Source organism: Gopherus flavomarginatus, chromosome 13 (genome assembly GCF_025201925.1).
Source record: "Gopherus flavomarginatus isolate rGopFla2 chromosome 13, rGopFla2.mat.asm, whole genome shotgun sequence".
NCBI classification, from domain to species: domain Eukaryota; kingdom Metazoa; phylum Chordata; order Testudines; family Testudinidae; genus Gopherus; species Gopherus flavomarginatus.
In genome coordinates this window covers 28,159,346-28,172,930 of record NC_066629.1, presented here as the reverse complement: position 1 = coordinate 28,172,930, position 13,585 = coordinate 28,159,346, and the positions used below count along the sequence as shown (strand labels likewise).

The following is a 13,585-nucleotide window of genomic DNA, read 5'->3' as shown; positions in this document are numbered from 1 at the left end:
TATGGTGCGGTGCAGTTTCTTGGGCAGGACTCAAGCCTGAACTTCAGGTGGCTCAGTGATAGGGTTGGGGTGAATTTATGGTCACTCTGCCTTGGCTTCTCATTAGATGGAAAGCACTCGTTTACTCTAACACATCTTTCTGTGGTGCCGAGAGTGGCTCTGCTTCTAAAGAGAGTGCAGTTCCAAGAGTCCAGCGAACAAGACTAGTAAATATTGCTAAGGGATGATAACAAAATGACTCATTTTTCCCAGCTGAGATGGAGATATTAATATTTCAATATCCTAGGTTGTAATTTACTGTGATTTAAGAAGATTATACGGTGATAACTCAAAATAGACGCTCCTCAGTGCTAGCTAGGCACGGTCCATCCACATTTTAGTCCACCTGTGTATCTCTCATCCAGCTGAGTTCAGGTCTCCAGCACTCAATACAATGCCCCTGGCAGTGACATATTGTCTCCCAATAGGAAACTGTTCCATTTTCACCGCGCCCACCCCAGGGTTTGAGGTCTGTATAAATTAATGCCCTCGATATTTAGGTTAGGGTCAACACATGTGACCAGATGCCAGCAGCGATTTCTGGTTTAAAAATATTGCAGTGCTATTTCTAAATTTTTAATCTCTCTGTGATTTGGAGACAGTTTTATGAAACATGGGATTAGGATGGTGCTCAATGTTAAATGGTAAAGGAGATTATATGGATTTAACTCTATGCGTCTGTCACATAACTACTACCAATCCCATAACTTCCATTTTCTATTAAAAATCCATTTTCCCCTTTGACCTGAAAAAGCTTTGCTGGTAATCTGAATTTCTCTCTTTATTTATGAGGTATTGTTCCATTCTTCCCCCCCACCCCCTCTGTGTATCTAGCATGCAAGGGTGATGTCTGCAGAGAAAATTATTCTCTAGCAGGATGATATCTGATCATTGCATCGTACAGCTGCAACATGTCCTGCAAATTGTGGTTTCCATTCGAGTAGGGATACTCGCCTGGGGGGTCAGCACTGTCGATTCTGCCTGCTCTTGGGCAGAGCAAATGAAACAGTCATGAGGACTAGCGGGGAGCCCTGCTACAGTAGTGCGATGAGGGGTGCTGAGAAAAGGGATAGGATGTGAAGAAGTTCCTAGAATCCCCCCTCTTCTCTCACACAGCTAAAAGGACCCTCTAGGATTCCAGGAGGGGCTGTGGGGTGCGGGGATGGATGAAATGGGAGAGGGACTGTAGCATGGACCAGAGTTGCAGAGAGCTAAAGAGTATTCATGGTTCTAGGTCCTTGCATGACACATGTAGCCACACAGCAGAAAGAATGTCTCTTTTCTGTGTGCTCTACCTTTAAAGCGAGAGCAGTCTCCATGCCATCTTGTGTTTCAGGGCACATGCAGAATGTTACCACAATGGTAGCACACAGATGCTTTCTCTTCACTTGTTTTCCTTCATCTGATTGTCAGATGGAATCAGGAGCCCCAATATCCGTGTATGGGCAAGATGAGTGTCAAGAAGAGTGGAAATGCTGATTCATCACAACAAACCAGCCTTAAGACATTATTTATATTTTGATTGCTCCTCGGAGCCCCTGTTCTAGACTCTGCACTGCAACAGAACAAAAAGATGGCCCCTGCCGCAAAGAGATTAGATGTCACGACGTGAGTGTTTAGTGGCACTGTGCTACTGAGAGCCCAAGTAGCTTTTCAAAGGCCATCAGAGGATCAGCTGTAGATTGTCTTACCCTTTGTTTGTCACGAGTCTCCTAGCACTTGTCAGCCCAATGAGAAAAAATAAATAAATGTCTTTGTCCCTTTCGGTCTGCGCATGGGCTCACGGGGGGAGGGGGGGCATGAAGTTCTTTTCTTTACCTGTAAATCTGTTGTTTAATCAGCAGTAACGTTCCTAATCGGTTCATCCTTGATCCCTACCAGTTTGTAGCCACAGAACTGACTGCAGCATCCTTGACTCGGGCCAGCAGAACTCTGGGTAGTTGGAGGAAGGAAATGTTGTCATCATAGCTGATGTTGCTGCTCAAAACATGGAGAGGAACAAGAAACAGGCTGTTCAATGGGTGCTGAGAGAGACTGAGATTATATATCCCTCTCCGGAAGGATTAAATAAGAGGGGGAATTGTTTAGTGGGTAGAGTAGAGGATTGTATTCCCAGCTCAATGGAAGAGCATGTTCTGGTGGTTACAGCAAGAGACTAGAGCCAGGACTCCTTGGTTCTTCCCTTCCTGGGTTTTCTCTGATTCACTAAGACCCCATGGGCACTTTGCTTCACTGTGCCTCAGTTTCCCCATCTCTATAAAACAAGAATACCTAACTCAAGTGCCAGGATGTCTAATCTTCTGTGGAGTTGCTCTGATAAGTTCTCTAGAAGTGTAGTTGCGTTGTTGTTGTTGTCGTTGTCGTCACTGCGAGGGAGACCTGCACGTTAAAGATTCTGTTATGTAAAGTAAAACAACTCTCCAGCATTTGTCTTCCCCCTGTCAGCTCAGCAAAGCCTGAGCCAGCTGGCAATGTGACGCTTACCCATGGCAAGGAGTGTGGTTCCAAACACCCATCCTGATGAAAACACAAATACTACTTTTTCAGTGGAGGCTGGTGCTGATGCTCTCATCACGGCTTTGTGTTGAGATGTGTGTTGCTCTGGCCAATAACGCTTTAATGGCCTTTTCTCAAATGAGCAGTCATGAAGCGTTCTCCCTGGAGGGGCAGCTAAAAGCTAAGCTAAGAATATTAATACAGATGAGACTCTTTTCCCTTCTCCCCCTCTTCTCCATCCTCCCCAAAGTTGAAGAAATTGAGGTGATGAAGGGTCGCTTATTGGCCCTGCTATAGCACAAGCACAGGGATTGTGCTCTCCGCCAGAGCTATTCATACCCTGACACCAATCACTGCTTTCTATATTAGCCTCCGTTTGCCTACGTAAAAGTAGTGCCCTTAAAAAATCGGTTCTAAGCAACTTGGCACCTTGATGGCAAACTTGTCCCCTCCCCTTCCAGGTTCGAGGCGTCAGTGGGAAGGAGTCAGAGTGGAGCAGCAGGAAGGAGGAGCTGGGAGGGAAAGGCCTTTCTGCCTGCACTGGAGGAGGAGGAAGGTTGAGGGAGACTTTCCTCCTCTTCCAGGCCTTGGCTGCAGTTTGTGAGACCTGGCTGTGAAGAGCTGCTGTCTTGGAGACTGGCAAAGCCCCATTGCTCTCACACGGCTTCCTGTCACAAAACCATCTCCATGCTTTAGAGTTCTGCCTGGCTGTTTCTGGGGCCCATTGTCTGAGGAGACCTCTCAGGAGGAGTCCAATGGTCCATGGCCACCTCTTCCCTCCCTAACTCAGCTGGCCCAGGAGGAGGGGAAGGGGGAGGGGGCGGACAGGTGACTTACCTGTGAGGAGGCTCACACAAGGGCATCCTGGGAAATGTAGCTTGCATTAGTCGTTGGCGTCCTAGCGATTTTGGGAAACTGCTGTCCTGTGAAAGGGCTGGGATTTCCAAGGCATCCCCTCAGCCCTGGACCAGCTGCTGAGGAGAGGCGAGAAGTACCTGGCCACTGTGTTCATGCACCAATCTACCCACTCCGTTTGGGGCTGTTTGCCACTGCCTGAGGAAGGCTCCCAGGCAGGGCCAGCTCCAGGCACCAGTACAGCAAGCAGGTGCTTGGGGTGGCCAATGGAGAGGGGCGGCATGTCCAGGTCTTTGGCGGCAATTGTGCAGCGGGTCCCTCAGTCCATCTCGGAGGGAAGGACCTGCTGCCAAATTGCTGCTGAAGAAGAAAGCGGCGGTGGTAAAGCTGCCACTGAAGTGCTGCCAATCGCGGCTTTTTTTGCCACTTGGGGCGGCAAAAACGCTGGAGCTGGCCTTGCTCCTGGGACGTGTCAACGGGAAGCCTTTGCTCTGCAGGCAAGGGAAGTTGGATGTTTGCAGTAACTCCCTGCTGTTGGCTCTGGTCTCTCCACAGCACACACTGAAGATGTTGGAACCAGTCTCTACTTTGTGAACGACTCTATCCAGCAGGTGACCTTCTCCAGCACAGTCGGGGTGGTGATCCCCTGCCCTGCAGCAGGGTCACCCAGCGCCGCCCTTCGCTGGTACCTCGCCACAGGGGACGACATCTATGATGTACCGCACATCCGGCATGTCCATGCCAACGGGACTTTGCAGCTCTACCCCTTCTCGCCATCAGCCTTCAATAGCTTTATCCACGACAATGACTACTTCTGTACCGCGGAGAACTCGGCAGGCAAAATCAGGAGCCCCAATATCCGCGTTAAAGCAGGTAGGGCCGTGGGCGGGGCTGGGTCTTGGAGGTGGTGGTTGGGTGCTGGTGGGTTCTCTGGCGTTCTGTGATGATGATTAGCCCATTTGTGTGTTCTGACTGATTCTCTCCAGTGCCATGGAATTGCCTAAAGTGGCTGATATGGTGAGCTTACTTCATCAATTAACCATCATCGGGGCTCACTGGTGATTAGGGCTGGAACTCAGGGCGCTTGTGTCTTATTCCTGGTTCCATTGCTCTCTCTGCGTGGCCATGGGCAAGTTACTTCACCTCCGAGTAAATGAATGCCTGTCCCCTGCCAAGTGTGCTGTACAGATGTGTGTTCACTGAGCCTTGTGGCACTTGGAGCGCCTCTGGGCAGCCAAGCGCAGCTGTTCTGAGCTTGGAAGGAAACCTGAGGAAGTCGTACCTGAGAGTGAGCTGTAAATGTAGGGCCTGCTCGTGCCAAGGCTTGGGGTGGAGTGTCTCAGCCTCCAGCGGGCCAGTGCGTACAAGTCAGCCTGTGAATGGGAATAACCGTTCACAGGATCAGGCCTGGAGGCAGTGCAGTGGCCAGCAGTGAGCTCCGGGGGCCTTCTGCCTGTACCTTCAGTTCATGGGTTCTCGTCAGTGGGTTTAGAGCAGTATCTAGCACGTTTTGCCACGTGAGCACCAGCGTCTGCAGAGAGAGCAGGTCATAGTAAGGGCCCAAACTGGGCTCTGCCTTGTGTGCCAGCAACCAGAACAGACAATAACTCCATTTTTACCCAGTACCTTTTGTATTGTGTCTGCCTTGCGGCCGTTCACCGCAAAGGTGCCAATAGTGCAGGCCACGGCAGCGGCGTCTGGGCTCAGGTTTGGCTCCTACTCAGTCGTGGACATTAGTCTGTTTACTTGGGAAGTGTATTCGCCAGGGTGCTTGGGTATCATCTTGCACCGTTTCCAAGAAATGGGACAGAGACCACAGAGTCCTGTGGCTGGGTACAGGAGATCAAGGTTCTAGTCCTGTCTCTTCTGCTAATTCTCTGCATGACCCTGGGCAAGTCACTTAATGTTTCCTGCCTTGCTTCCCATCTGTGATATGAGGATGATGATACTTGCCTGTCTCTCAAGAAAAAAAGACTGTGCAAGAATCTGTCATGTGGGCTCTGTAGCTTGGACGTGGCCCATGGAAAGCACAAGGATTTAGTCTCCTATTAAGAGCTTAGCTTTTCTCCAAGTATTGTGCCAGAGAACAGAGCAGACAACCTGGGGTGAAACTTGAACCTGTGACCTCTGGGCCTGGAGAGGTGTTTTACTGATGGAGCCTTCCTGACATGATGAATACAGTATTTATGGGGATGTTGTTGTCACTCCTGCAGGAATTGTGCCCTGTGGAGCCTGAGAGTGTGTAGGCTAAAACGCAGCTGCCATCTGGTTTTGCATGTTGGCAAGGCTGTGGAACTGGGACTGTAATGGTCTATTGCAAGAGGATCGATTCATGTCAGTATAGGCAGTAGAAATGAGGGTAAGGTGTTGGACAAACAGAAGGCGGAGTGTCAATAATGTTTCAAAAACTGCACCCTACCGAAGCCAAGAACAAACAATAATTTAGAACACTTGTTGGTAGGGAGAGATCTGCCAAGTGATTAGCAGGGAAGAGAGCTGAGGGCCATCCCAGTGCTGCAAACTGGGGATGACTCTAGGGGGAACTGATGGTAACAAGAGACCATGGGTCTCCAGGACTGATCCCTGTCTGGTGAAGGCCAAGCCCCTTCAAATATTAGGAGAGCCAGGCCCTGCCATATCCCGCTGGGACAAAAGCCTCAGTTCCATCCACCTGCGAAGATGCCCAGAGCGAGGAAGGAGGGGAAGGGTCATGGGGCTTTCCCAGAGGGCTGTTGTGCTGGTACAACCCAGCCAGCTACAACAGTGGGTCGTGGTTCTAATGGTGACATTGCAGCTAGGTAGATGTGGAAGAGTAGATGCAAAAGTGACTTCTTCATTATCTTCCAGGGGCTGTGACCCACCTGCAGCAGAACAAGGGGGGATGCTTTATTCGCTGCAATCTTTGAGCCCTTCTGGAGGTGGGATGTGGGTACAGAAATCTTGCATCATGGTGGGGTTAGACTATCTGACGCTTGTGATGCCTGCTAGCCCCCTGTGGTTCTGTGATTGCTACCCAGACATGTGTGTCAGCGACTGAAGTAGCCGGACAGCAGGCTTGGAGACCAGAGCTGGGGAGCAATGGAGAAAGCCAGGGGCATCTTCTCTTCAACCATAGGTCCTTCATGCCACTAAGATCTAGAATTGCCAGACTGCACCAGGCCTATTGTGGAGACCAGATGCTGGATTAGATGGACTAGTGGCCAGAGCCAGATATTTCAGGGGAAGGTGCAAGAAACCATGCAGTAGCTAGCAGATGTGGGATAACCTGCCCCGTGAAGGTCTCATCCTGACCCCCATAGTCAGAGATGAACTCCAGCTTTGCAGCATGAGGGTTTATCTTCATTCCCAAACTTCTGTTAGCATCAATTACAGTAACTCCTGGATAGTCTTTTGTATAATTGTCCAGTCCTTCAGCAGGTTCCACCAAGGGGGGAATCCCCCACCTCATTAACACCTCCCCCTTCCTAAACTCCTATATCTGCATTGCAGGCTCCAGGCCAATCACCCCAAGACTTCTAAGAAAACAAAAGGAGGAGGAATATAGCCAAGTGCTGCTTTCCAAAGTGATTATAGTAAATTATTGACTAGGCTGAGGAGGGCTAATAGCCCAGGAATGACTTCATTATGTAACCTATTAAAAACAGGGCTAACACAGAGAACACAGCGAACAGACTAAAGGGTGTTTTTATTTTAATTCATTATACTGCAGAGTAAACTGGCATGAAACCCCCTCCTGCCCAGAGAGTGAATTATTTACCAGCATTAGCAGTTAAGCTCTAAACCAAAGCAGACGGGAGTGAGCAGGATGCTGGGGTGTATGTTTAAGGGAGGGGAATGTAAATAAATGTTGTTTGTCAGACGTGTGACATGTTGCAGCTCGTGTCAGCCCAGCTCTGGTGGAGGCTGAGCTTCCCATCTGCGTGGAAGTTTAACTGTTGCTGTCTAATGAGTAGTAATAATACCTAGCGACACTAGGTGGGTGAGGTAATATCTGTTGTTGGACCAACTTCTATCACCTCACCCACCTCTCTAATATCCTGGGACTGACACAGCTACAGCTATACCGCATACAGCCGATACCTGGCACTTCTATACAGCTTCTCAGCCATCCTACAAAGGAGTCATTATCCCTATTCTACAGATGGGGAAACTGAGGCATGGAAGTGGAGTGGCTTGCCCAAGGTCACCCAGTCTGCCAGTGGCATCCAGGTCTCCTGAATCACAGTCAATGCTCTGTCCACTAGGCCACGCTGTGAAATTGCTCCCAGCAGGGATGGAACCAGTGTGGGCCATGTGGGGCTGCAGAACCAGGTGCTGGGCTCTGTTAGTTGGCATGAGGCAGGCAGAGGGGATGTATGCGGACGGTGCTGTTGTAACTAATGCTTTCCCAACAGCCAAGATGGGTGGGTGCCTGAGAACAAGAGCAGCTGGCACAACTCTGCTGGCAGCTGCTTCCCTGCTGCAGGACCCCCTCTCCCAGCCCTTTGAGGGTATCCAACATTCCAGCTGTTTGCTTAGTTTGCATCAGGCATGGTGGCCACATGGTCCTGCTTCTGCTCTCTAGATGGATGAGCAACACACCTGCAGTCAAGTTTCCCAAGTGAATACTCGCAGCTGGAGTCCAACAATCTTTTCCTGTTTCACCCCCCAACCAAAAAACCCTTCCAACTCTCTAGTAATGACTTAAAATGCGCTGTTTCTGCAGACACTCCCACCAGGGGCCAGCTGTGCCAGGGTGTTCATGGGAAGCAAATGCTGAGTGGCTGACTGAATTTTGTTGTTGTTCCCTAGGAAGTTTCTAGAGGTGAAAATCCATCTCCTGTCACAGCTGTCTGGCCCTGCAGACCAAGGTTCCTGTTACCTCCCTCTAGACACTGAGGTGAGGTGACATGCCCAGGGTGATGCAGTGAGTCAGTGGCAAGGCTGGAGCCCAGAAGTCCTGACTCCAGCTCCCTGTTCTAAATACTAGACTTACTGCACCCCATGGAGTGACTGCAGGCTGCTGCTGTACAGTGCTGTGGCTTTCATCTCTTATATGTAGGTGGGCATTGCAAGTCTGGACTGGCTTTCAGCTGCGAGGCCTGGCTGGTAGCCCAGGCCAGTGCCACCCCTTCTCATTCAGTAGGTACTCATAGTACCTTCTCACAGGATTCCTCGGGATGTCACTGGGACAGCTCAGTCTGTGATGGTTAGAATGAGTTTTGCTTTAGGATAGTTGGAAACACTTAGCAAAAATCCCAACTTCTGTTTCTCATGAGCGTGCTTCTGTTCCCACCTGCTTCCCGTATGCTAATCAATTATCCTCTTATTACTGAAATCCTCTCTCCAAACACACTCTTCTTCTGTAGCCTTGTAATGGCAATCCCCTGAACCACATAAAGCAGCAAACATACAGTAAACTGAAATGTAATGTTGAAAACCTGAAGATTTTGGAGAAGAGGCACCAGGAATGATTAAAGGTCTGTATAACCTGCCTTCTAGTGAGGAACTTGCGATGCTCAATCTGTTCTTAGTTTGCCCAAGAAAAGGGATCAGGTGAGTTGATCGCAGTTTTACAAGTACATGGGGCAGAGATTTCTGATGGAAAACACCTCTTTAATCTAGCAGACAGAGACAGCACGATCTAATGGCTGCAAGCTGAGACTGGACAAATTCAGACTAGAAACAATGTGCAATTTTTAATCTTTGGAACAACTTACCCAGGAATGGGCTAGTTAGTCTTTAAATCACTTAGAGTCTTTAAATCAGGAATGCCTGGGTTTTAAAAGGTCCAGCCTAGCTCAGGCAGAAGTGAAGGGCTTGATACAGAGATTCCAGTGTAAGATTCTATGTCTCTGCTAAAGCAGGAGGACCAACTAGGTGACCAGAAGGTACACTTCTCTCCTTTAACCATCTAGGAAGGAGTGAGCAGCTCCTGTGTAACTGACAAGGCTCCTGCTATCCAATCCACTTTGGTCCTTGAGCGGCTCTCTGCTGCAGAGCAATGAGTGTGTCCTCTTGGGCCTGCCTCCACCAACTCTGTGCCTTCTCCCAGACCCTGGTCATCTGCTATGTTTGTCTGTAGTCTGCTTGGCAGGGGATCTCCTGGGGGCAGAGAGCATGCCCTCCTATGGACCTGCAAAGCACCATGCACATATGTTTCAATACTGAGTGAGAAGGAGGTTTGTCTGAACAGTAGCCCCCTCTCCACCTCCCCAATGTTCATGTGAGGGTGGCTTGTCAAGCCAGCTGGTGCCCTGGAGCTGTGCTCTGAAGGTGCATTCGCTGCTGACCTGCGACCTTCTCAGCAGCTGCTCAGGTTGGGCCAGCTTGTCACCTATGATTCCCTTGCAGTTCAGCACCTCCTGCAGCAGGCTGATGGTGTGTGGAGCCTGCTGGGAAGTTTAACCAGGGCTTCCTGAGGGATGGGCTGCCGTTTGCCTCCAGCCTGTGAGCAGTCTTCTGTCTTGAGCTCTTGCAATAAAATTGTGAAGTCTGCAAGCTGGGCACTTGAGGGGAGGAATTGCAGGCGGTAGCAGCATCACCTTCTGTCTTACTAACTAAATACACCTTGGGCCTGTTCAGAGGAGGCAGAGTCCACACCTGCCACCAGGTGCGTTCAGTGCTGGAACAAACCCCTTCTCCGCCCCCTCCCCCCGTGACTGTTGAGAGTTTTCTGTTAAAACCTGCGTTGGGTTGTTGCTGTTCTGGCCCGGGGGGGAGCCACGGATGACCCGGTGATGTGTCTCTCTCTCTCCCCTGCTCTCCAAGGGGGTGAATAATGAGAAACCGATGTCTTTTGGGGCAGGTATGTTGTCATGACAAGATCACACTCCCACGTGCTAGGCTAATGTTTAAACGTTACCAGTTCTTGGTGTGTCTGCTTGCACTCCCTATTGGTGGCACTGGAAGTCTCCTTATCAGAGAGACCTTGGGACGTTCAGCTGACCAAGCACTTCACAGAGTTCATTAGGGCTGCTACTAGCCTGGATAATCCCTTGTTATTTCCCCAGAGAGAGAACGCTGCAGAGCTGCCAGGACAGGCTGTGGGCGTTGCCGGGTCGCGCTGCCAGGGGAAAGGCTGTCTGCCCTAGTGCCCTGGGCAGACCCCACTTTGGGGAATTGCATTCCTCCTCTCTTCGGTTTCAATAGGGTACCGTTTTCTACCTCCCTCCTGTACCCTAGTGCCGAGCAATGCTGATGCACGCTCAGCTCCTGCCCAGATTCAGCTGCATTTCAGCAAGAGGAGACGTTATTCTTCCCTGCCTTGTGGAAGACCTGCCCCGCTGAGGTGCCGCCTGCATCCGGAGAGCTCTGGGCACCCACGGCCCCTGCAAACAGGAACCTCTGCTGGGCAGGAAGGAGGGTCCCATCAGAGGAATTTGCCTAGAGAGAGCATGAATTGTCAGCTCCAGGCCTACACTCACTAAAGTGTGAAACATGCACTATTGCTGTGGGATTCTGCCAGTCCCTGCTATGCTCTGGTGCCAGGGAAGAGCTATTTCCTCCTCCCCAAATGCTTCTCTGTGCCCTGCTGGGCTGGCACAGAACCACACATGGTGGGGAGGGGTGCTGGGAAGTGCTGCTCTGCCCTGCAGCGAGGCTGCTTCCCACCCCAGGGGGGCTCTTCCCATGACTTGACAGCGGCCGGGTGGTGGAGGGAAGTGGCTGGGGGCTGCGAGTACCTGGGAGGAAGGGCACCTGGGATGTGATTTGTTGCAGTGAGGGGATTGCAAGGGCCACGGTGCTTTCAGTGTCATGGTGGCACGGGAGGAAGTGACCCTCTGTTGCTATGCTATAGCCTGTCGCTATGTCCCACTGTGGGTTGTACCGAGAGGTGTGGGTTGGTGTGGCACCTCCTTACTGGCCGATGCAATCATTTAAATGCCCCACTTCAGAGCCATTCCCAGAAAACGAGACTTTTTGGAATCTCTCTCCTGCTTGGGCCCCATGAGGACATGGGATGTTGAGACCCCCAGACACACGTGCATACGTGAATTCGCTCTCCCTCCAGCTCATCCCTTGTGGCAAATGCTGGAGCTGTTCAAAATGTGGGATAAAAAACGGGAACTGTTTAAATTAATGTTTGTGCCCAGTGCAACTTGGCATTGGTGCGTTGACTGTCGGGTGATCATCTGCTTTTCTCTCTGCAGTTTTCAGGGAACCTTACACCGTCCGGGTGGAGGATCAAAGGTCAATGCGTGGAAACGTGGCTGTCTTCAAGTGCCTCATCCCTTCTTCAGTGCAGGAATATGTTAGTGTTGTGTCCTGGGAGAAAGATACTGTTTCAATCATCCCAGGTAAGAGAGGAGCAGGAGGGGGACCCTCCATTCTCCCAGCAAATACTAACTGCATTGCCATGTGCATGAATTGTACACGGAGCTCTTTTTGGTTTTTCTCTGTCTCTGGGCCCCAAAAGCAAGGGGGTTTGCTGGTGAATCATATTAGTACGAAAGCTTAGCCTGTGGGCTGGATTTACATTGGAAATGAGCGAGGCTTGACTGCGCGGTGTATTCGGTGGCACCTGTTGTATTTGCCAGGATTGCAGTGTGTGCTTTGAGGCTCCTAGGTGCATAAAACTGAAGTGTGACAATATGTGCGTGTCTTCTGCGTTCTCCCACCCACTGGTGACCTTGCCAACCTGGAGGATATGTGACAGTGGAGAGTCAGGCAGAGGCATTCTGTGCCTTCCATCTCCATGTATTCCTGCCGAGAGCGGAGCGTGACAGGAGTAAATAAAGCCTCTCTCATGACTCTTTTCGACCCTTCCAATCAAACACTCTTTAACTCCTGCCAGCACAGATGTCCATGGCCCACGCTCCCTGCCTTCCCCTTGTGGCCCTCGCAGTCTGTTAATGTGCCCAGGGAGCATTCCAGTTAATGGGGCAGTTGCTGTCCTTGTGGGCGAGGAGACTGCATAGAGGAGTAATTAACTCCGGTCTGTCGCTGGGGAGAGGATGGTGCAGAGAACGTGTGCTGGCAGCCCATGTAGCCTGTCAGGGTGGCTGGCACCGATGCTCTGCTTTTGGGGTCCGGGCCAGTGGTTGCTGCAGCTTGGCGAAAAGTTTGCTCGGCTAGTTTTTGATCACAGAGGCCCTGCTCCTGTGGCGCCTGGTGCTGAGGAATCCAGCAGCTGGGGCCAATTCTGTGAGGTGCTGAGCACCCCTGACTCCCCGAAAGCCAAGTAGGAGGCGCTCTGCTCTGTGCGGGATTGGCCCATTGAAGAGCAGAGTTAAAGCCTCTGTGGAGAAATGCCAGGCACTGCTGAAGGCAAGTGTGGAATGAGTCCAGGCCCAGGTTCTGGGGTGTTTGGAGCCAGAGTTTTGGTGTGGCCCATGGCAGTGATAAGGGCCTGCTGGGAGGTTAGGATCCAAATTTCCCTGGCGCTGAGGGCACTGGGTTTAGGGTCCATCTTGGTGGGGAGTCAAAAGGGGCAGGTGTAATGGTTAGTGTCTTCCACTCTTCAGTGCTTGGGCCTGATTCTCATTAGCAGAGGAGTCTTGTGGTTGTGTGGGTGGGTTGTGCCAGCCCTCGTGTGACCCTCTGGAAAAGGGTGCGCTCGCTCTGCAAACTCATCATACTTCAGCCGGGCCAAGCGTTTCATGCACTACCACAACTGCTACTACTACTACTTTTTTTTTTTTTTTTTTTCAAAAAAGTGCAGATTTGGCAACATCAAAACATTTCACAAATTCACGTCTAGTTCACCAGATTGTTTTGGTTGGAAACAAACAATTCTGAAGAAATAGAAATATTTTGTTTTGACGTTTTCAAAACAATATGTCTCGGTGTTTTGGTTCATAGTGACATAATTTCACAATGTCCTTTAAGTATATTTAACTCTGCCCCCACCCCCCAAACATTAACAATGTACGACGTTGGAATCAAATGTTCTGTGCTGCACTGCACTGAAAAATCTGGTGTTTGCCCAGCTCTGATCCAAATCATGCCCACATCCCTTGAGAACCCCATGGGAATAGTAATGGGGGGGAGTGGGTGGTATGGGAAGTTACCTGGAAGAGGAGGCTAGCACCCCCTCCCCCCCAGTGACCTTTTTAGTGAGAGCATTGTTGTTTGAGCAGAAGAACACAAGACTGTATGAAGTGCTCATTGATCTGTGCGCGATTTGCTCACAAAAACAATTGTGGCTTTGCTTCGTTGTCTAACGCTCTGCTGTGGTTTGTAGCTGACTCTTGGGTTGACAGCGCAGTGTTCG

The 13,585-nt window shown here is 50.5% G+C and overlaps 1 protein-coding gene across 2 annotated transcripts in view; it reads left to right on the top strand.

Moving 5' to 3' along the window:
- The window catches only part of DSCAML1 (DS cell adhesion molecule like 1), a 327,133-nt gene that overhangs the window by 6,268 nt on the left and 307,280 nt on the right, over positions 1-13,585 (top strand). For both annotated transcript variants that reach the window (XM_050921872.1, XM_050921873.1), the window contains exons 2-3: positions 3,946-4,263; positions 11,523-11,669. In XM_050921872.1, the coding sequence (XP_050777829.1) occupies positions 3,946-4,263; positions 11,523-11,669 (465 nt within the window). The remainder of the gene's footprint in view (positions 1-3,945; positions 4,264-11,522; positions 11,670-13,585) is intronic.